General features: G+C 38.1%; 2 protein-coding genes across 3 annotated transcripts; both read left to right on the top strand.

The window, feature by feature from the left end:
- The first annotated feature begins 1964 nt into the window (after nt 1-1964).
- On the top strand, nt 1965-15530 carry LOC103709579 (transmembrane 9 superfamily member 7-like). Its single transcript, XM_008795014.3, has 7 exons — nt 1965-2174; nt 6406-6570; nt 6755-6864; nt 7070-7163; nt 7261-7373; nt 13889-14036; nt 14110-15530. Exons 1-7 carry the CDS (start codon nt 2001-2003, stop codon nt 15265-15267), a joined length of 1962 nt encoding a protein of 653 aa, XP_008793236.1. The 5' UTR covers nt 1965-2000; the 3' UTR covers nt 15268-15530.
- A 2487-nt stretch (nt 15531-18017) lies between these two features.
- On the top strand, nt 18018-24257 carry LOC103709624. 2 transcript variants are annotated; one of them, XM_017843430.3, is made up of 6 exons: nt 18018-18436; nt 18496-18694; nt 19804-19999; nt 20719-20922; nt 22714-23037; nt 23136-24257. In XM_017843430.3, the coding sequence occupies exons 1-6, from the start codon at nt 18233-18235 to the stop codon at nt 24169-24171; spliced, it is 2163 nt and encodes a 720-aa protein (XP_017698919.2). In that variant the 5' UTR covers nt 18018-18232; the 3' UTR covers nt 24172-24257. The 2 variants fall into 2 exon arrangements, with proteins under 2 accessions (XP_017698919.2, XP_038986342.1); XM_039130414.1 differs by having other exon boundaries at nt 18019-18436; nt 22852-23037.
- Nucleotides 24258-24680: the final 423 nt, after the last annotated feature.

Genomic DNA, 24680 nt, shown 5'->3' with positions numbered 1-24680 from the left:
CCCTTCCAGATATTGTCTGGTTCTAGGGCCCGCACGCGCCGCACAAAGCCCTCTTCGGTTTTGTTTTCCACCCAAAACGCGTCTGCGGGATTAGAAGACACCCACCTCATATGCCCATGCTTCGGATCGAGTTTTTCCGACGTGGAACTATTAGGCCTCACACCCTTCCCACCATCGGACAAGAGTCGCCCTCGACTCTGATACCAAATATCACGCTTCCGCCTACGCGGGGCACGTGAGACACCTGGTGCCCATATGGGGGCTACATGAGGGAGAAATACGGGGCTCCCCTGCTAGAACCTAGAGCCCGCACGCGCCGCTCAGACTGCTCCCTAATTTTGTTTTCCATCCAAAACGCGTCTGCAGGATTAGAAGATACCTATCTCATATGCTCAGACTCTGAACCGAGTCTTTCCGATATGCGACTATTAAACCTCACATATAGAAGAAAGAAAAGGCTCCATTACGCAGATACCCATCCTAACCATACCAAATGATGGTAATTTATGCACGGACTGATGTTTTGAGAATCCACCTGGGAGCCTGCTCTCTAGTCTCTATTCATTTTTCCTACTCGAGATAGTTTCCATACTCTTAGGGAATAGGAACATTTGCTGTTGGTGTTGTCTTGCTCTGGCTAAATTATTCTCTTGCTCGACAGATATTACACATCCCACTCCTGATCTTACCGGCTACATTACTGAAGGCCAGATATATATTGACAGACAACTTCATAATCGGCAGGTACCTTCCATGCTGCCTCGCCATGAAGAAGATACTGATTTTCCTCTTTAAGAATCATTTTGTTATGTTAACAGCAGATTCATCATGAAAATCTCATAGAGCTGTTTAATTTGCTTTTGCTAGCCTGGCCATTCTGGACTTGACTTAATATTCCATCTCTATGCCAATTATGCAATTGGGAAGGATGTTCAGGCCATGAAAGCTAAGATATTAGATCAGTATTACAGCAGAGAAGCAGCCCACTGACGTGTCAGTAGAACTCAAGTTTTATTGAGCAAGGTGGAAATAAATTCATGGCTACATTTAAAGATCAGAAACGCGACCCTTTTTGTTAAGGTAGTCTAGGTTCAAATTCTTTGCAGCCCAAATATTAAGTTTAGGCCTGGTTGGCTCTTATATCGTCAAACGCGTGTGGTATGTTGCTTGTGTGCTTGGTAATGAATCTATATATATTTGTGTACGTAGAAAATCAGATATTCCAGATACCCAGGTATGTTAATTTCGTGTTTGCTGCCTTCTTTTTTTTCTTTTTTTTTGTCTGCTGTGGAAGAAACTTGTATCATATACAAATAAGCGTTCGGTAGGAAGCCACTAAAAAGATAGGTTGGAAGTTACCAGAAATGATCGCCAACTTATGTGAAATTTTTTGACAGGCCTTTTCGTACATCTTTGAGCCCGAACGAACCGGGCATATATCGGAATATTTTCGACAAATACTAGTAATGTCGCTTATGTTTGAAAGAGAATTCTGCGGGCGCCCCAAAAAAGGTGAAAAAGAAAGTAGAAGAGGAATTATATCAGGTATGACATGGAATGCATCGGATTCGGACATGAATCCGATAGGTTGCTATCTCCCCGGTCCGCGTCACTGTCACATCTGGTTTGCCCGAACGCCAAACCTTATCATGACCGTTCAAACCACTAGTAGATCTCGTTGTATTGACTCGGGGACCAGAATAATCTTGAAGAAAAGAATTACTGCGTGCAGTATCGCGCTTTCGTTCCTCCGAACGCGGGACCCACAACAATCGACTTACCCACGTCGCGTAATTTGCACTTAATCGGTATTCAGTAATATAATAGCAACCGTAGATGAGACTTCCGGGCGAAAGACGGCAAATATGGACGTCGGATCTACAAGCACGCCAAGATAAAAAAAAAAAGAAGAAAAAGTCGTTAAATTAAATTATGCTACTTTATTTATTTAATTTAATCTAATAATCTCCTTGTTTCCTTCGCATCACTCTTGCTTTCTTATGGTCGCCTGCATCCGTCGTCTCTGCGGGTCGCGCTCTCCCCGCTCCGTGCTCGAGATGGGGAACCTGGGCGATATCGTCGCGTTCCTTCTCTTTCTCCTCTCGTGCCTTCTTGTCTCGCCGCCGACCCACGCCTTCTACCTCCCCGGCGTCGCTCCTCGCGATTTCCAGAAGGTAATTTGTTGTTGTTATTATTATTACCTATATTTTTTGATCGAAATCTTACGGAACTAGCTAGGGTTCGCGGTCTATTCGTACTTCTCTCCGGATCTTGATGTATGTTGTTTTCCCCTGTTTTTTTGGTTGGATCTGGGATTGAAAGGCTTAGATTTATGGTTCGCTTATTGTCCGAAGAGTTCGAACGCGTGGATCATTTTGTTAGCTTGTAGATCCTTGAATCTTGGCTATTTTTTTCTCGAATTAGGGTCCTGAAACAAGATCTTTGGGTTTGAGATTTCTTTTTACGGAGACAGAACTGAGTTTGGTCAGATGATGGTTCTTGATGTTCTCTGTCGATTTCTAGTTCTCTATAGGATCAGTGAAGAATTTTAAGGATTTTTAATTTACGCGTGTTACCGGCACATCATTTAATCACGGTACGATGCCTTGTTCTTGGAGTCTTATTCGACGTTACCATGATAGAGATCGGTAGTTGTAGCTTACATCGCAGGCAATATTTGCTCTAAAACGCGATGGAGTGATGTCTTTTCCTGATTTAATCAAACTTAAACAAAGTTATCGGTTGCCTTAATGTAGCTTGAGCTCTGTTTATATCTGTTACACTCTGAAGTATTCTATTGGGCTCTCCCAGTGGAGGCATTTTATTACTCAAATAACTTTCATGATCTTACCCCCTCTCAGTCCTTTGGTGCACAAATTTCTTGAATGCCTTTGGCGTGATCTTTCAAGCCTTTTTGTTGATTGAAACTTGGCCTCCACGTGGAATGATAGTTTATGAATTTCCCCCTTGCCAACCGTGTAATTTGATGAAAATCAAATAATTTTGTAAAATAAATTATTATTTATGGATCAGGATCTTCATTAAGAATGCAAATTTGCATGAGATGGCCTAGGCAGGGATGGATGGTTTGCAATGAATGTGGTTGAATGAGGAATGATAGTTCTAGCATGATAGGATTATAGGATTGCTAGGTGTGAAATGAGAGGAGTTGGTACTAGATGGTAAAAAATTTTGATTATTGGTTTATGGCACCCTTCTGTAGTGGTGTTCGACAAAATGACTATTTGCAAGTCTAATTTGGGGCATCAATGTTTTCATGAAGAAATTAAATTTATATTTATAAGTTGTAACACGAAATTAAATAACTAACTATATAGAAAACTGAAATTATGGTTCAGAACGTAGTACACCTGATAACTTTTGATTGGTGCTATCTACTGTACAGGTTTAAATTACATTCTGTATAAATTTCAACTATTCTGTATGAAATCAGTTGTTTTCATCTGGAATAAGCTAAAACAGGTCCTAGTTTGGTTACAAATTATTCCTTCCTATTTTCTTTCAGAGATAGAAATGCAAAACATCTTCAAAGAAGCATTTTTCTTTGAAATAAAAATTTGTAAGCATACAGATTAAAGTTTGCTGTTTGTGTTTACATCAGCAATTCATGGTTTCCATGCACCTTTTGGCAAAGTTTATTTGTTGCATTGACAATTTTTCAGTCCTATATGGAGTAAGGATCTATCATTAAAGGGTAGATTATTTTTCATTGTGTTATTAGTAATTGTTTTCTTTCCCTGCTTGATGTTGGGTTTGATGGTTGGTGGTTATTCTACATGGGTTGGCCATAGATTCAAGATATCATGATTAATAGAGATGATTACAAGGTATTGTGTATTACAAGAACCTAATTACTGGAGTACAAAATGATTTGGTTTCACATTTTTCTTTAATGAAAGAAACGAATTGTTAAAGTACTTAAAAGTGTCAAACATAACGCATGCAAGTGGGTAAGGTAACCTTGGTTATGATCTTAAGCTGATCTTATATTAAGTGACTCATGCCTGAAACCTAGATTCTATTCTCGAGTCAGGTCGGCTTGGATATCACAGTGCTCAATCTCATTCAAGGAGCCAATAAAACATAATTTTAAAAATTAAGTTTGGACCATGTAATTAAGATTTAAGATACAACTTGAATATAATATAGATTGGACCGAGTCTATTTCTAACGTGACCTGAATTCAACCTGTTTGTATGTAAACCGAGGTTTAGTAATTCATTGCCAAAATTTTAATATTGAAAATGGTTCTGTTTGAGCACTTGTGAAGCCAACCTTTGCCTGTCTCAACTCCACTATCACGCCTCAAATTGGCAGGGTAGGAATATAGGTTGGTGCCTGTCTAACCATGTTTCTTTTTCAATTTTGATCATGTTGGTGACAACGAAAATCTTATGATGAATTACTCCTCAAGTCTCTATCCTGCTATATTATTCATATTCTTGTGAGATCTTCACTAAATATGATTATTGTCCAACATTTGAGCTCATTGCTTGTATAAAGGTCATCAAGCTTGTTTTGCTATCTATCTACAAGGTAATAAATGTGGGCTAACAATATCAACAGCCTCCAGTCGCCTAAAAATATAGATATTGATATTTTTTTGTAAAACATAAATAGATATTGATTATGCATGATAATCTTTACACCATCTGGCTGTCAACTCTGATGAAATGAGTTTGCATGTATGTGCTCCGCTATTCAAACTGGGATCGAGATCAACATTGGCAGAATTTGCTTGTGTAGCATTGCATGCTTATGCTAATACCATCATCCTGATGGTCATTACCTTATTACTCCATGGTTATTTTTGTTTTTCATGGATTTAAATGTGTCTTATATAAGGGACTGTCTGGTGAAAGTTAAGCATTTGCTTAACAATTCTATTTTTTGCACACTGTGCAAGTTGCTAAGTAGTAATCTGCAGCTAAAATTATTGCATTATTTTGTGAAACATTTTAATAGAAGCTCCAAGATGCATGTCATTATGCTGAAATGGGTCTTGAGGTATCAATGACTAGGCAGGCCCGACCACCTCTAGAATTCTGGGCCTAGGACATGTATTAGATCTGAGGGCTGGACTAAGAATTTGAAGTCTGGATGATTTTAGGTCACACTCATTTTCAGGATTTTAAGAAATTCTAGCCGGGCTCAGCTACATGCAAAGCTTGACCAAATAAATAACCCAAACCTGGACTTTGTTTGGGCTTGTTCCTGGCCAGTCCTGGTGGTTCTCTTCAGGCTGGCTCACTCAGGAATCAACTAGGCCTGGTCTTGCCCATTGGCATCCTTAATAGAACATAGAAGGAAAGAAACAAACATAAACAAAAATAATATTGTGTCATCCTGGCCTGTTAACCATTGTACAGTGCAATCCTTCCCTACCTGCACCGAAGAGCCACAACTGTCTGAGCTTCTAGGTCTAAAGGATTTTCCATAAGCGGCAACTCTTCACTTTGCAGTATTCTTAATTATGTTAACTGTGACAAGGCTAATTTTTATTGATAAGATTGTGGTTATATATGTAAGCTTAACTATATATTATTCTTTACTGTGGTCTTTTTTACTACATTTTTTTTTTTGAGAATACTTGCAAGTCTACAGTTTTGTTTGTCTCTTTCCTGGTTTTGTCAATTCTTGTCATTACATTTGTTTCCTTAAAGCAAAAAATTTGTCCAGCATATCACTTGCCAGTTAATCGTTAGCTATTTTGCTTTGTGTGATTATTTTTAGCATTTTCAATATTTGTTGTATAGTGTACTTATGTACAAGTATCTTCTGGTTGCCAAAAAGAAAGAAAGAGAAAAGATAAACCTAAATCTTTTCTCCTTATCCTGGAGTTGTTTTCTGCTTAGATACATCTGCCTTTGTCATTAAAGATAACCTGGAAAATAAACTGAGGTAGATCATTTATTCTGGGTTTTCAACTGATATGATATTAATAGATATTCGTACAATTTTTTTTGAAATATTATGTTTGATTTATTATGAACCATGGTATGCTGTACCATACTGGACGGTACCAGTACCTGTACGGGTGGCGTACCGACCCTCGGTACGTAAAAAAAAATTCGTACCATACCGTACCGACACTATGCTACTGTGGCACCGGTACCGGTACGGCGAACCTTGCTATGAACACTTTTTCTGTTTCTTTATTCCCGAGTATCATAATGTGTATGGTTCTTTGAATCTATGTTATCACTTTTCCATGCTTTACTACTTAACAACTTTCTGTACTTGTGCTTTCTTTCTTATTGAACTTAGTCTCAGTATCATTTTGAATCTGTCCTATATAGTATCTGTTAAATATTTATTTGCTAAGATTGGTTACCTAAATACAATCATTTTGTGGTTCAATATTTTTTCTCTCCTTTCATACAGGATGATGAACTTCAGGTGAAAGTAAATAAACTTTCATCTACGAAGACACAACTTCCATATGATTATTACTTCTTGGATTATTGTAAGCCTCCCAAGATTATGAACAGTGCTGAAAATTTGGGGGAGGTCCTTCGTGGTGACCGCATTGAGAATTCTGTCTATGCAGTGAGTATTCACCAACATTTTAGTCTAATAAACAAGTGAAGTGCATCTGTAAATATGTTGTTGGGAAATTATAATTTAGTGAAGATCACGTACATTTTAAAGAGAAACTATACAATGTTAAATGTAACACATCTTTTTTTTACCTGGTTAACCTTTTTTGGGGTATGTGTGGCTCACAACTCAGTTTAAAATGAGAAGGGATGAGACTTGCAAAGTAGTTTGTCGCACAAAACTTAGTCAAGAAGCTGCGAAAAATTTCAAGGAGAAGATTGATGATGAATATCGAGTGAACATGTAAGTTGTCAATCTATGCTGGCTTTTCACATATATGATCATTAAAATTGACATTTTGTTTTATATGCTTTATGGTTATATACTCAATTTGCATATTGCTACAGTTTTTTTCTACCCTTGCTGGTTTTATAACAAATTTAGAACTTGGCTTAAATTCAATTCCTGATGTTATATCCACTTGGCCCTCATTAGTTGCTCTTTACAGGATGTTGGATAATCTTCCTGTTGCAGTTCCTAGACAAAGAAGAGATGAAAGTCAAGCACCAAGTTATGAACAGGGTTTTCGTGTTGGTTATAAGGTAAGCTAATAAACTGCTGTTAGAAACAACTGTTGTTTCCTCAATGATGAATTATTTGTTATTTTATGATAGTTAACATGCTATATATTTTGGCTAGCTCAAAGATGGCCGTTATTACATAAATAACCATCTGACTTTCAAAGTCATGTACCATAAAGATCCTGAGAGTGAGGATGCTCGTATTGTAGGTTTTGAAGTGATTCCAAGCAGGTGAGGATGCATTAATGCAGCTTAATAAATTTATAATCATATATTATTCTAATTTGTGGTTTTGTTTTTTTATTATGCTAGGTCATTTGTTGCCATTTTTATAACTTGGGTCTACTATAGAATAGTAGGGTAGAAAGGAGCAGCTGACATGGTTATAGATGCTGGATTTTAACTTTTAACCGGTCTACAAGAAACAACTAATACAAAATTAGTGTAGAATCATACTATAATAAAGCTAGAATTGTTAATCAGATATTAAGAGTATTGAAGTAATAGGGTTGGAAATGGGCCGCGTCAAGCCAGGCCACACCTCTACTCGAGCCCGGCCCAAAATTTTTCTTGAGCTTTGGACTAGGCTTTGGTCCGAAAATTTTAGAAAAAACTAGGCCCGAGCCCGACCCAAGATCAAACCCGGGCCCGACCCAAGACCTAATCAGACCAACCTGAATGAGACATTAGGGCCAAAAATTGGGCCAACTCGATTTGGCCCGACTGGGATTAAGTCATTAATGCATAATAACTGCTCAACCCCCCTCCATGGTTATCTTACTACTTGAGATATTGATGATCAACAACATAATTTATTAAATATCTCAAAAGTTGATAAGGACTACTCACTCAAGAAGAGCATTTGAAAGAAATCATAGACATTGATGACATGGACAGTCTGTATAAATTGATAGATCAGATTCCCTGAACTAAAGAACGTAATAAACATAATAGAACTTTATTTAGCTTTCCTAGTGACTGAGAGACAAGTGGAAGAGGGATTGACAAACAAAGCCATCTCTCAGATTCATCCTGTTACAAGGAAGAAATAAATAGAAAAAGAACATAAAGTAAAAGACAAGGAATAGGAGAGGATGGCAACGCCGTCCGCAGATCCCTCCAAAATCCCCGATCCATCACTCCCACCCTGAATTCCTCCCCATTAACCACCAGAAGAGGAAAACCACTCTCCCTCGCCCCTCATGCGCTCGTTGATGATCCCAAGCCCGAGCAAGTCTCCTCCTCCACCGCTGCTTAGCCGAATCTCTGACATCCGCCACTGCTGACCCCACCTTCGAGAATTGGCTGGCGTGGGTCCAACTCAAGTACTAGAGCAGCATTAGGAAGAAGGCGGAGCAGCAGCAGGCTAGGAAGTCCGGCGGCAGCAAAAAGGAGGTGATGTCACCACCGGTGCCGCTCAAGGAGGTTGTGGTGGCAAGGGGGTTGGCGGTGGAGATGGGGTTCAGCCCCTAAAGCAAGCGGCTTAATAGGAGGCTGGCAAGGCTGGGCCAACACGGTGATGGAACCGTAGTTGGCCATTAGACATCATAGTGATGGAGCAGTAGAAAACAACAATAGGCCTATACAAGAGTGAAGATGAAATAGAGGTTGGAGAGAGATCATGGCATCTCAATGGAACTGCAGTTAGCTGATGATAAGAGGCTCACCTTCGTCTTGCTTGGACCAACGATCGACGATGAAAGAAGAGCTCTAGGGATCGAAGAGGCGATGGAGGCAGAGAGACAAGAAGTTGAGAACCTTAGCCTATGATCGATGATTTTGATTAGGGATTGGGACTCTTTGAGAGAAGAAGAGCCTAGCGAACCCAACGGCCATGATTTCGGCCGAACCAGTGAATCAAATCGACCCATGCAATAGTTGGTTTGGTCATACCACTTATCCAAGTTTTCTGGACTAGGCTTCGGACCAGATATTGGGTCGGCTCCAGGCCTGAATCTAGGTTCGGTTTTCGAGCCAGGTTCGTCCTCAAGCTCGAGCTAGGCCCCATAACTACTCGAGCCCGGCTTGAAATGCATTCAAACCCTAATTTTAAGCCTAAATCCAATCTAGAATTACTCGGGCCTAGCCCGTAGCTTGACCCAAAGTTGGCTTGGCCTAGCGCGGACCCGCTTCTAGCCCTATGAAGTAGTGATATTCATGCACATTAAAGTGAAGTGTATTGGCAGATCTATTCATATCCTTCCGCATTGTGGTTCTGGCATTTGCTTGTGTTGCAGATGTTTCAAGTTCAACCATTTTTTCTTTAATACGTAATGCAATCTTCTAACCAATTGTTTTAAGACCCAGGTGGGTCGACTGGTTTGACTTGTTCAATCAGTAGGAAGCAACCAATCACTCAAGACAATTAGCAGGTTAGGCAACATAGAAACCCGTAAAGTTTAAAAAACCATCTAACTCGGTCATCCATGTGCAAGGTTTCAAAAAATGGTGGAACAGGATGGTACCACCAGTACCATACTATTCCAATAAGGTTCGAACATCAGCCTAGGGCTTGGTCACCAGAACATAGCCAAAGCAGGCATCCCAACCAGTACGAACCTTGCTTCAGCTAGTATGACGCTCATATCAGTCATCTTGGCCAAATTGGGGTAGTACTAATTGTTACCGAACCCTGTATTATTGATTTGAAGGTGTCTCATCTAGGATGCCCTAGGAATTTCTTAAAGTTGTAAAGGGGGTATAGGGGGGCTAGCTGGGTCCTTTAATCCTTTTAGGCATCTCGGGAGGGATTCCCAAGGCTCCTTTTGATGCATTTGATGAGAGAGAGAAAGAGAGGAGAGGGAGAGGAAGAAGGCAAAGGCTGAGGGTCTGAAGAAGTGGATTGATGGATATAAATAGTAGAATCAGTTCTATGGCTTGTCACCAATATGTGATGGCTGGTCCAAGCAGACTAGGAGGGAGCATCCATCAACCTCCTAGTGTATTGTAATATGCTAACTTTCTTTTAGATGTCGATTGATGCATCTAACCGGATCCAAAATTCTAACTGCATCCTGTATATGATGAAGAAGGTGTTTGAGGATGTTGGATATATCATGAGGTGACAAATAATGGTCCAAAATACAAGTGAGCAGGTGAGGTTCTCATGGAGGACATGCCCCATACTTATTGAACAACATGTGCAGCCAATTATAATGATTTGATGATGAAAGAGATTGGGGACTTGCCACAGGTGAAGTTGGTTGTTGAGCAAGGGCAGGCTATCTCAAAGTTTATATGCAATCCCACATGAGTCCTTGCACCGATGAGGTAGCAGCTGGGCAGGGAGCTGCTGTGGCCAGGCATGATGCTGTCTGCCATGCGCTACATTGCATTGAGGAGCCTCCTTGATAATAAAGTCGGGCTCAAAACTATATTTACATGCAACGAGTGGATGATGAGTAAGTACAGCGAATCAACCAATGGTTTGAGGGAATTGTTTTGAACAATGCATTCTGTAATCAATGTGCAGATGTGGTAAACGTAGTGGAGCTTGTATATGGTGCTGTGAATGGTTGACCATGAGAAATTTCCACAAATGTGTTTTCTTTACCCAAAATGCGGGATGTCAAGTAGCAGATTATTGATGGAATGGGTGAGAGGAAGGCATCCTTGTATTCAGATCGTTGAGTAAAAATGGGGCCTGCAGATGGATAGGGAGTTGCACCTGGTGATATAATAGCATGATCCTCAGTGGTGTTTATTTATTTGATATTTTTTACAACTTAATTACTGCATATTTTATGCTTTTTCATACCCAACCCCAGTATGAAGAGGACATAATTGTCTACGAGGAGCTACTACAGGTAGTTAGGGCGGTGGTGCAGTGGATGTTTTCTGATCAGAGTCACATTGCAAAAGCAATTGTTGAGGTAATATACATAGCAGTGTACTACATTTCACAACTAAATGACATTAACACTCGGTCCTATGTATCTAATTATGGAAAATATTCTGCAAAAGACATGAAACTTTCGGGGAAAATGGAGCTCAACGATCACTAGGCAGGATGTCTTCAGGTACCTATAGGAAATTGTTTCAGTAGAAAATCATAAAGCTTTTTTGTCTCCATGGATTATGTCATCCTAAATTATCTAGTTATAAGCAAGTGGTAGGTTGTCATTCAAGGGCACTGATTTACCCAATCTGAGGAAGGTTGTCATTCAAGTCCTCTCGCAGATTGTGTCATTCAAAGGGTACAAATGAAACCGGTCCACATTTGCTCTAATCCACAGCAAGGTGTGAAACCAACTGACAAGAAAGTGACCGCACAACTTGGTATTTACACGCTACAACATGAGATTGAAACAAAGTATTTTAATCAGAGAAGAAAAAGGAGACCAGAAGATCAATTGGAGGATGACTTTGTTTGTGATGAGGAAGATCCTATCCTTGGATGGGTGGCGAATGAGCGGGCTCGAGAGACATTGGTGCTAGATGAGCCAAAGGACCCTCCATGATTGGACCAAACCATCTCAAAGGACTTGAGGGTGCATGATGTAGACATATGGGCAAAGAAGCATGACACACCCACCACGAGTGAGACTTAATAAAAGGCTCAATAGAATACTCGATGTGTGTGAATCTAATTAGCAATTCAATTTCCAGATGTTCAAGTCTACGCGTGATGCGCAATCCTCCAAGGCTAGTCAAGATAGTAAGAAGGGCAAATCTAAGGGCACGTCTAAGCGACAGTCATTGATTTGGTTGAGGCATCAGATGACATATTAGTCTAGGTAGATGACAGCGAGACTCTAGAACCATCAAATCCTGGCTTGCCCAGATCATCTTGCAATAATAATGACGATAAGAATGATAGTTCAGGTGATGGGTCTGGAGGCTACAGTGAGCACGGTGGGCAGTCTGGAGATGGTGGCGGTGGTTATCTCAGGGCTCAGTCTATTCACTGGCAAGGCAAAGTTTATGCTTGTCATGCAAGATAGGGGCCACGAGACCCCGATAAAAACTAGATCTGATCAGGAGACACTATTGTACAATATGAGAGGATCCAGGAGTGGCGCAGCCCTGGCTATATAAGATCAAGGTTATGGGGTTAGGTATTTAGAGAGATTGGAGGCTCATTTGCGATTGCATGCCTAATACATTTAGAAGCTGAGTTAATGAAAAAGATTAGATGGGAGGCAAAAGGAGATGAGGAGCAGTATCAGAAAACTCCAGGCTATTACTTAGATTGGAGGGATCGAAGTATAGTGTTGCTTCCTACTACCCTGAACAAGGATGGTCGGGCTCTGATGAGTACTAGATGCATACTCATCTGCAGCATCAGGAGCCACAATCATGTCATTATTCAGTATCTTATGGTTAGCAGCAATGGGGATAATATCCAAGTTGGTTTAATGTTCCAGGCTAGGACTGCTAGTAAACCTAGATGTATATAAAAGCTATTGACATGTTATATGGGATTAGACTATTAAAGTGACTTATGATGATTTTCTTTTTACAATACTATGTCGTATATGCCATTCTTCACTCATAAATATTGTTAGTTAATTGATCATTGAGTGTTGGTGTCGATGTCAACACTCAATTATAATATACCCTTTAAAAATATCCCTTAAATACTAAAAAAATACAAAAGAAGATAAATATCTTCACTGTGCATAAAAACCTAAAAAAACATTAAAAGAAAAAAAATTGATCATCCTGGTATGGGACCAATATGAAGCCCTATACAGTTTGTTGGTATGGGACAGCCTCATGCAGTACTAGTCCAGCCAAAAGTTGATACCAACATCAGTACCATTTTTTAAAAACCCGTCCATAGAGCTAAACCACTTGGTTGGGTGGGTTTCACCTATCCGATTAGTAAATGTAGTTAACAAACTGTACCGCATACATGAAAGCTTCCACATGTTTTTCTACTCCCTCTTCTCCCTTCTTTCTCTCTATCATAGCTGCTAGGGAGGACTCTGCTGTTAGGGATTGAGGAATGCATGAATATGATAATGTTGCTGGCGAGGACATGATGCTATCATTGGAGGAGAGGAAAATCCAAGACGAGAGAGGCCTTCCAACCCTCGTCTTTCTGGGTTGATTTGGGAAAGAAGATAATTGGGGGTAGTGATCTTGAATGAGATGGGATGGTCAATCCACAGTTTGGAGGAGGATTTTTTCTCTTCTTGGTCTTGGTTGATTTGGGAGAGAACTGGCAACAATGGCAAAGGTATTCTCTTCAATGTGGATTGGGACTTGGGAAGGATGAAGATTGGGGAATAGAAATGGTTTTGGATTTGAGAATCAAGTGCTTAAACCTTATATGGAAATTTGGGAGGTTAGGAGTTCAATCTGTGGTAAATCTGCAGTCCTGGAAATTGTGACCCAGTCCCTATAGTGGTTTAGGCCAGGTCACTGGTTTTTGAACTTTGCTTCTAACTGCCGTCAGATATATAACCCGCAAAATTCAAGTTGTTCGATGTATTGATACTCTTGAATTAGAAAACTGATCTAATGATAAAAATTAGGCTACATGTATAAAAATTATTTAACAAGATATATAGTTCTAAATTAACTTTTTATCAAGTAAAAGTAATCATGAACCATTTTAGGATTTAGTTATGTGTTTTATTAAATTATATTCATGGCATTACTGATTGCATGGTGTGGTAGCTTAACAAATATGTAGCCAAAAAGCCCTCCATTTTTGTTTGCTGATTTGCATCATAATTGTTCCACTATCTTGACTTTTACCTTTGCCTTTAATCCTCAATTTTTCTTTTTGGATACAGTATTAAGCATGACTATGCTGAGTGGGATGATAAGAATCCTAAATTATCAACATGCAGTCCAAGCATTAAAATAACTCCCGGTAATCTTAGTCCCCAGGAAGTAGCTGCAGATACATACATTGTATTCACATATGATGTTAACTTCCAGGTTTGTACTCACTTTCCTAAACTCAATTGTACCTTTCTGAGTGTGATTCTTACCTTCAGTTTAACTCTTGCAGACCAGTCAAATTAAGTGGGCATCTCGTTGGGACACTTACCTTCTCATGAATGATGATCAAATACACTGGTTTTCCATTATCAATTCTTTAATGATAGTTCTCTTTCTGTCGGGGATGGTGGCCATGATCATGATGAGAACCCTTTACAGAGATATAGCTAATTATAACCAGTTGGAGACTCAGGATGAAGCCCAGGAAGAATCTGGATGGAAATTAGTCCATGGTGATGTCTTTAGGCCACCCATTAACTCTGGGCTGCTTTGTGTCTATGTGGGAACAGGGGTGCAGTTCTTTGGGATGACCTTGGTCACTATGATGTTTGCATTGCTAGGCTTTCTTTCCCCTTCCAACCGAGGGGGTCTAATGACTGCTATGGTTCTTTTGTGGGTTTTTATGGGTCTATTTGCTGGATACTCCTCAGCTCGCCTTTATAAAATGTTTAAAGGTACAGAGTGGAAGAAGATTACACTGAAAACTGCATTCATGTTCCCTGGTATTGTCTTTGCCATCTTCTTTGTTCTGAATGCTTTAATCTGGGGGGAGAAGTCGTCCGGTGCAGTTCCTTTTGGGACCATGTTTGCTTTGGTATTCCTCTGGTTTGGTATATCAGTGCCATTGGTTTTTGTTGGTAGCTACCTAGGTTTCAAGAAGCCAGCCATGGAGGGTCCAGTAAAGACCAACAAGATTCCTAGACAAATTCCTGAGCATGCCTGGTATATGCAGCCAGCATTTTCTATTCTGATTGGAGGCATTCTTCCATTTGGTGCGGTCTTCATTGAGCTCTTCTTCATCCTGACTTCCATATGGCTGAACCAGTTCTACTACATTTTTGGATTCCTCTTCATAGTCTTCATCATTCTCATCATAACATGTGCTGAGATAACGATCGTACTTTGCTACTTCCAGCTGTGCAGTGAGGACTACCATTGGTGGTGGAGGGCATATTTGACTGCAGGGTCTTCGGCACTCTACCTTTTCGCATATGCTGGCTTCTATTTCTTCACCAAGCTGGAGATAACAAAGGTGGTTTCAGGTATCCTTTACTTTGGGTATATGTTGATTGGGTCTTATGCTTTCTTCGTGTTGACGGGAACAATTGGCTTCTACGCCTGTTTCTGGTTTGTCCGCAAGATATATTCATCTGTGAAAATAGACTGATGGTATGATGCCAGAGTAGAGCTTTCGTCTGGTCCGGTAAGCAGTTGGACAGAAACAAAGAGCATCATCTCACGCGTGCAGATTTTTAAAATGCTCTGAGAATTAGTACTTTTGTTGGAGGCAAGATAGCATGTTATTATTTCTGTTTGATTTAGAATTGAACTCTTTTCTGGACTGTTACGTGTATGGATTTATACATCTTAGCAAGCATAGAAAGATCTGCATGAAAAACTTCAGAAATTGTGGGCACCTTTGTCCATGCATGTACATTGAGCATCTTTGTTTGTTTTTTTTTTCGTTTTTTTTAATTTTATCAGTAGGGTGTGAAACCCAAAGAAGGAGCGTCTCCACCCCCCCCAACACACACACACACACATGCAAAAAAAACAAAAAGAAAAAGAAAAAAGAAGAAGAGGTTATTGCGAGTAACGTATTTTTCATGTTTATGTAACTTCAACAGTTAGCCTTTGGTTTCTCTGAGAGCAACCAACAAAAGGCAGGCAAGAAATAGCTTATCATGGGAATGCATTGGATGCCTGGGATTTTCCTGAAGAACATTTCTTCCTTTTTTTTTTGATAAAAGCAAAACATTTCTTGTTGAAGGTTCAAGGCTCTTATATATATATATATATATATATATGCACATATATTGTGTTGCTTTACTAAACTTGACTGCTTATGTAAGTCTATCCTATAACATTGGCATACAAGGGCTTGTGAGAGGTGGCAATTGGATTGGATGTTGGTCGGATCAAAAATTCGTCAAATCAATTTCAACTTATTTATTAAACATGTGAAAAATTCATATTTGGGCCTGTCTGATTTAACTCATATAGTCCATTTGTTAAATAGATTAAATGATTTTTTAATGGATTAAATAATTTTAAAAAGGTAAAGCATCTTGGATTAAATAGGATAGCAATAGATTAAGCAGATTTTAAATAGGTTAAACTTATTAAATAAGTATGATTATGATCAGATCTAATTATTAAATAGGTTAAAATGGGTTAAATAGTTTAAAAGGTTTAAACCAAAATTCAACTCATCTAGACGGGTGGTCCATTTATGTTCTAAATTTATTTATGTCAAATTTAAACATACTTAATGTGGGTTGTTTGCAGGTCAAATTAATGGATTGAGTCATAAATTGCTACTTCTACTCATGAAATACATGTGGAGGTACCTTTATATGTATTGGCCTATAAATTTATTTATGTCAAACCTGAACATACTTAAAGTGAGTCATTTTCGGGTCAAGTTAATGGATCGAGTCATAAATTGCAACATATATTTGTGAAATACATATGGAGATGCCTATATATATATATATTATTTAATTAGCATAGCTAATTGCCTAATCTATGGTTTGTTACCTTTATTTATAGCAGGTAGCTTTGAATCCTGAAAGTTGCTTGGACTTAACTCTCAGAATTTTAAACGTGGTTGGAGCATGATATTCATGTATGAAATTCTATTTAGTGGGAAACGAGTCCCGGGTAGAGGAGCATTTCGGAACGTCCCTACACTTGTAAGATCAGGTCTGACTCGAGTCCATTGCCATCCCTTGGTTACGTTACACGGAATCAACACTTAGCCGACGCAAAGTAATACTTTTTCAACGCATACTACAGTCATATATTTATACATTCGTACCGGTGGATACTAGCATCACACATTTCAATCAGCCTTTGCTTATCCTTCATTAACAATCCTAATGATGCATTATCCATTATGTCCTATTATGATGGCTAAAAATGCCTGTTTGTTTAGCCGTTATTTAATTTCCAAGATGATCTGCAAGTAAAAAAGCCTAATTATCTTATCATTATAAAATAATAACTTTGGAGCGAGGTCTTGGGAATATCTGTACTGTTGGAACCTTTGCTATTGCTGATGGAAAAATGACGAGAAATGCGAAGGTTTTGATTTTCTCAAGTCTTGAATGGAAAATCCTTAAATAAAAAATATTTACAGTTTCAATTGTAGCTGTGTATATCAAGTGAAGATAAATGACAAATAATCAAAAGTTACATGTACATTATTTGTTTTTCTTTCACCGCAATGACATGATGATATAACTAAATTAGTTATACAATATTTTGGTTTTATTAGGATCTCATGTTTGTGAAGAAGAAATTATTTTTTTTATTTTTAAGAAATACATAGATATTTTCTAAGATGATTTTTTTAAATAATTAATTAAATAGCCTCCTAATATCTAGTGGGCAAAAGAAAGTTATATTTAATATTAAGATTTTTTACATGAATACCCTCCTAAATATTGAATTTTATATAAATATCCTCTCAAAACTAATATTTGCATGTATATCCTCGTAAAACACTTGTTTTGCTCTTCTACCTTTTTTTATTCTTTTTTTCATATGTACCCACATCATCTAACGTCGTTAAAAAATTAACAGTTTCAAATTAAAATGACTAAAATACCTTAATGGATAGATGTACGAAAAGAAATATTTATAAGGCGATTGAGATGGAGGACAAAAAAATAATTTCAATATTTTATTTTATTTTTAATTAAAATAAATATGGTTTTTATTAATGGTGTTAGAAGAACCATTATATTAGGAGCATTTATGCAAAAATAGTGTTTTATGAGGTTACAAAAATAAATATAAATTTTAAGAAGATATTCATGCAAATTTAAATTTTTAGAAAAATATTCATGCAAAAAAAAAAAAGCCCTTAACAAAAAAAACCTTAATATTAAGCCGGCAATTTGTTAATTCCAGATGCCGACTGCAGCTTCCACAAAACCTAATCCAACAGGTATCTACTCTGCCTCCAAACTCGAGTCTGGTAGGGAATCCCCCAACTCTCGCGCGTCTTTTATCGTGTTCTCCGAACTTACGTAGCTCCGGTAGCCTTCTTCTTGAGGCCGTATAAATAAGAACGGAAATACGAGCAGGGCGGGTTCTCACCATTTCTCCCGCTCTCCCTCTTCGCCATGAGGAGTTTGACCGACACAATCCTCTTATTGAGTAAATTGGCCTCCAATCTCCGCCGATCCAATGCCTCTCCCACCATTAACGACGACGACGACGAAGCTATCTCCTCCCTCGCCACCTCCCTCAACTTTGGCGATCGGATGACGCCTAGGGTTAGGGTTTTGGATCCGGCGCTTTCTCTGATGTGCTTTAAAACGCCCGAGGTATTCCTCCTCCTTTTCTCCTCCTTTTCGGTTGGCTTCTTGAACCATTTTACTTCCAGGTGTGCAGCTCGCGGATCGAATGCCTGGTTCGCACCATTGTGTCGGTGCTCAATTCGTCCATCTCTTGCAAGGTCTTGCGGCCCGAGGAAGGGGGTGGGGCGGAGTTTCTGAAAGTTGGGAGTTCGATCTCCTCCAGAGACTGCCACCGCCTGATTCGAGTCTGCGGTGATGTTCTTGAGAGCTTGGAGGGTCACGGTGGTACAGTTGGTTTAGTTTCTTGAATTACTTCATATTCATCCTCAGTGGCTTCTTCTAGAGCTTTTTTTTTGTGGACTTTTCAGGATTCTTGATCGCGAGAAGTGTTTTAAGAGTGGTGGTGTTGAGTAGATTTGGACACCAGAAGAATCGATAGTTATGATTGCATGAGTTTTTCCTTTTTTTATAATACATAGGAAGATATATTTATTTACTTTTTTTTTAATTTCCTCTTCCTTTGTTTTGTTTCTTTCCTCACTCAAGAACTGCGTGATGCTGCATTGTTTTCAGGGGGTTCTGTTTGTTTTGTTCTTTGTTTCTTTTTATTTATTTATTTATTTATTTATTTATTCCTGTTTGCATTAGCCAATAGGACTGTTGCTGGTTATTCTAATTTAAGAATTAAATGAGAATGTGGTTAGGAGGATGGAAATACCCCATCACTTCAGCCACACAGACACGGGCAAAAAGGAAAGATCCAAATTTTGACTTTTTAATATGAGACGAAGTTTTGGTCTGCCAAAACTTGCAAAAAATAATTTCGCTCACCATACCTCTATTTACTTCCCTAGATGCTCCTGCAGCCTTGATCTATCCTCATATAGCATATACTTTATACCCTCCGATCATTAACATGTCTTTCTTCTTATCTCAACATTTGTTTTTTTCTTAAAAAACAAGATTCGTCATGATCGTTGTGATTCTATACTCATTATAACATCAAGAAATTGGGTTGTCAGCTAGAAGGTATTTTATTTTACATGGCTTTAATAATTGTAAGTGGCCTGTTTTTAAGCTTTTGCTTTACCCACCCCTCACCCCATCTCATTTGTTTTTTACTATTAAATGATTTGTCTTTTAATTTAGTGGGATGTTCTTAATGTAGAAGGCTTAGTTTGTCCTTTCATTTGTTCCTTATTCTTAGTTATGGGTTAGTGATATTTTGCCTTCCAATTGTACTTATGTAGTTTAAAAGTTTAGGGTTTCCAGGAGTGTGCACCAATTAAAATCTTGAAGTTTCTTTTAAAATCAAATTGACATTTCATTTGTTCTGTGACATCACAATATTTGGATTTTTGTCTGAGAGAAATCTTCTTTTCCAACAAACACAGGGCATTCCCAAACTCTAATATATGCTATTCTGAAAGCAGTTGTATCATCATCTAGCTATCAAAGCCTTCTCCCTTTATCACCATTAGTTTATGAAGAAAATGAAGGAACACCTTGTGATAGGAGAGCTGCAATTTCAAAGCTGATGTGCTTTTTGCCTAAAGGAAGCCCTTCCAGTAGCCATGAAATTCCAATGAGGTACACTGGTGCTGAATATATGCATGTTTGGCTATGCATAAATCAACCAATGAATGGTTTGTTCATTTGAGAACCTTCAGATTATTGACCTTTATGTATTGTGTTATGTCAATTTATACAACTAGTTTTGCTAGATATTTGTATTTGACACTTGCTATCAAGAATAGTACATACATATACAGCATACAAAAATTAAGCAAAAGATTATTTTTCAGCTGGTTTCTTAAGATCACAGAGATATAAATTAAAAGTACTTGAAAGTCTTCTCTCCTACCAATTTGCTGTGTTCCTTCTCTCACAAAATTTAAGTGATGGGGTTCCCCCATCATTTTGTCAAAAAAAGTTTACTCTTTTTTTTCCCTCTTAATGATGTTGGTGGATGGTGATGTAACTTTTGTTTATATCCTGTTTTTGATGGCTGTACATATCCATTGATTTTTTTTTAAAAAAACATGCCTTTATAGTCATCCCCTGTAAATCTCGTTATAGACATCATGTAGCAGAGTCATGACTGTTTGTCAGACTGCCTTGCTGATTGGACTTTTCTGGCCGTGTGTTGCCCCCACACGCTCTGCTATCTTATGGTCTTACCATCTGTGCAATTATATTATTTATTTCTGTATAGAGATCTGATTTTATAGTTTTACTCAATGCTGTTGTAGCTTCAAAAGTAGTCCTGCACTTACTTATAACTGTTTTTCCTTCATTCTTTGTGGCAGGTTATTTCTGTGGTATCTTGATCCACCGGTTCTAAAGCATGACATTTCAGAAATTTTACATGAAGCTATTCAAAGACCATTTCTTTGCTTGAGGACAGAATTGCACGATAGGATGGCTTGGCATACGATAATTATATGCTTGGTAATTTCTCCAACTATGTTTATAGAGGCAAGGGCACTACTGCATAGCTGGTTTCTTTTGACGTAAGTTCCATTTTTTTCACAAAGCTGGTGTTCGCATTTATTGCATCAATGCAGGAAGGTATATGATAGTATTTTATAGCAAGATCATCTCTTTCTCTTTTTTTCCTGTTTCTTGCCTTAAGAAATTGACAGACTATGAGATTTCTTATTTTAGTGTTTTGTGTTTTGTTCTCATATGCTTAGTTACTGCTTATAGCTGCACCTTGTATGCATGCCTGCATCTATGAGCTCTACAAGAATCTTTCTTTCTTAGGCTTCAGCCTGATGCACCTTTCTGGACTCTCAACTGTTTTTACACTTGTACATCAAACTACACATACATTAGCATGTTCATTTCTATTATAGTGTCAAAAAAATTTCTCCTTCAGAATCCATTAATTGCTGCTCATCTTTTCTGAAGCTTAAATGTTCATGTCAGTTTCAAGTTATGGAATTACTTTGAGAACCAATTACATGCTCCTCTGGTTTACTAATGTACTTTCTAATTGCAATCAGTCTTCCTTTTCCAGTTATAGACATTTTCAACAGTGACTGTTACCAAGATATGTTCCACTTACTCAGAATGGTTTAAGTCCTGAAACTAGCACGTTACACATATGATCATTTAGTTGTCTGTTTTTCTGCATTTATTTTGTCTTGTTTTTTGGTCTTAAATAACTAGTTGCTCGTTCTTTTTTTTTTTTTGTCTTCCTCTGCAAACTTCCAATAGTTTAGAAGTTAACATGCAATAATGGAGAGTGAAATAGTACATATAACATCCTTTTATTTATTTAAACAGAACAGGACATTGCATACATCTTAAGTTATGTTGGCTATCTTCTTTTGGACTCCTGACTGTCTTTATGGTTATGTAGCTGAGAGGGTGCATTAGTGTCAAAGAGGTGGTATAGGTGTTAGGATTTAACTCCAAAAAGTAGTATACAAGGATACAACTGTATATGTAGTTTATTGCAACATTAAATACCAAATTATGTGTTTGCTAGACACTACCGATCAATCCAAAAAATAGGATCCTAATAAACCTCTAGTCAAGGCCATCCATATATCATAATCCTGCTGAATTTTTAAGTCTGATATATGTTTCTTGATGTGTTTTTATAATCTGATGAATTGGTGATAACAGAAAAAAGAGGCATCATTTTCTTTTAATATGGTTTATTTGTTTGTAGGACTCTTCATTTAGACCAAATATCATGCCTGTTTTTGTTAGACATGGAAAGTATTCAGTCTTTATGATGTTCTTTTCTGTATGTGGTAGGTTCTGGATTTTGTGGACTTTCTTTCTTAAAAAACTCTAGCATAACTAGAAGTAAGCTTGAGCAGAATGACATGCTATTGACCTATCTGACCTATTGACCTTATCACATGCTATGTGATTGTATGACATTCTGCATCATCCTGCTTAGACTTTTTGGATGCTTCCAATTATTATTCAAAGGTTTTAGGGTATGTAAGTGAATTTGCAGCATATAATAGAAATCTGCTATTTCATCATCTCCATTGGAAGCACATAATATAGATGGCGTATTAACAAAATTGAACTTAAATAAGGTATTTAATGGGACCTGATTTTTGCTAGTTCACTCTTGTTTGTTTCTGATGTTAAAAAAAAAATCTTGTTTTATTTGAATTTATCCCTTTGAATGGCCTTGGTTGACTTGGTGACAGTTTTTGATTATACAATCCAATTACATGTAGTAAGATGTAGGCACTTTCATTCATTGCCCTGTACATTACTTACCATTATTATATAGTTTTCATGTTTTTATTGGTGGGGTTTTTTTTTATCAGAGGCTTGCCTTCTGTATTAGATCTTCAAATTGGTATAGTCTCATCAGTATTAGATATTCTTTCAAGGCCAATGTGGTGGGGCATATCCATGGAAATGGGAATGAAATATCCATCTTCCTATGCCTATTTTCCATGCAGACATCATGAACTTCTGGCAATAATAAGTGGACACATTTCATGCAATAGCTTTCTGGATCTGGTTCATTATATTAAAACCAGACTTGCTCCCTTGGCCAAACATTCAGATCCAACTGCTTCTCATCCTTCACATGGGATTTTTGGGCATGAAGCATTAGTGGATCTTGTAGATAATGATTCTGCCTGGTATGTACAGTCTATCATTCGTTTGAAATCTGAGTGCTATTTGTCTTTGGTTGTTAAGCAAACTGACTACCTGAGCCATTTTAATCGTCCTGCTGCAGGACAATGTTGATGGATTTCCCTGCCTGGTTCTATTTTGCAACTGCTTTAATCTTCCATGGAAATGATTCCCAAGATTATATATCTAGCGTAATATGTGGTGAAGTGAAAACCGAGACGGTAAACAATGAGGAACTACATCAGGCTGCTACTCTATACCTTTCATGGATTTTGTGCCCGATTGATGAAGCCAACCGCAGGATGCTATTTGACCAGATATATGAATTGTCAAGGTCTTGGATCATGAAAAATAAAAAAAGTTGTAGCTATGAACAACGATCCTGCTCAGATATCCATTACAAAAGTAAACTTAATTGCAGTAAGAAGCTCCGAATACCCAAGCCCAATGATTGTGACAAGCTGCATGTGACTGCTCAAGGAGACAGGGCCTCCAGTATCAGATTATGGCTGAAAAAATTTGATCAATGTTGTGTTAACTATTGCACTCAAACAACCAACAGCCACATACCAACTGAAGCAAAATTAAAACAAGATACTAGCATGTATCCTAATTTACTGTCTGCAAAAATTCCACTGGGCATATTTATTACTAGTCTTAGTGATATCAATGAAAAGGATTGTGAACTGCTGCTTCACTATGCTGCCTCTGGTGAAATCAAACAGGTAAAAGAGATGCAGAGGAAAGCCAAAGGCTGCATTGGTCATGATGAGTTCACTCCCTGGTCTGCAGATGATGCGACGAAATGGGCTTTGAATGGAGCCTGTCTCGTATTTAATTTACTAGATTTAATTGAAGATATGTCAGTGATGTTGTTCGACTGTGAAGATACTAGGGTTGATTTTCTTCACCAGATGAAAGGCAAGGCCAGTAGGTATTTGCTCAAGTGTGTAAAATTATTGTTTGAATGTGAATGCCATGAATTCTATAATGGTGCAATTGGAGTAAGAGACAATGTGTTGGACCTTTACAGGAGATTAGTGACGTGGAGACAACAAGGTCCAGAAGGGTTTGAGGGATATAAGGCATTTGATGATGTTGTTGATGACTTTGCCAAAAGGTTCAGAATAGTAGAATAAAGACAGTACTGTTTTTCATACCATTACGATCTATTTAGCTGTAGATTTTAATACAGAGACCTACCAGTCTGAGAAGAAGTTTGATTTTAATATATATAGTCCTTCCAGTCTTGCGAGAAGTTTGAAAGTCAGATGCATGCATGTGTCTGCTGAGGACCAATATCTTTAAAGGTTTGCTATCACTGAGCTGGATGCCTTCTGAGAGCAGATTTAATCAACAGAAAGCCATTTAACTTAGATTGGAGCTCTATGAATGATACACTAATTATTGTTGGAGAACCACCTCCACTGGTTCATTGTTCTGGAGCCGATATATATGTGGAACAAAAAAATCAATTCAGGACAGGCAGCGCAGGTTTGGTACTTACTGATGCCTTCATTAAATTTACAATGTCTTCTTAATTATGGATTGTCTGTACATTGGTCATAGTCATATATGTTTATAAATGTACTAGATTTGTCTTTATCATGTGGAAATGAAATATATTCAATCAGTTTAGAAATTCAAG

Source organism: Phoenix dactylifera, chromosome 9 (assembly GCF_009389715.1).
Source record: "Phoenix dactylifera cultivar Barhee BC4 chromosome 9, palm_55x_up_171113_PBpolish2nd_filt_p, whole genome shotgun sequence".
In the NCBI taxonomy this organism is placed as follows: Eukaryota; Viridiplantae; Streptophyta; class Magnoliopsida; order Arecales; family Arecaceae; genus Phoenix; species Phoenix dactylifera.
This window is presented reverse-complemented; position numbering and strand designations above follow the sequence as displayed.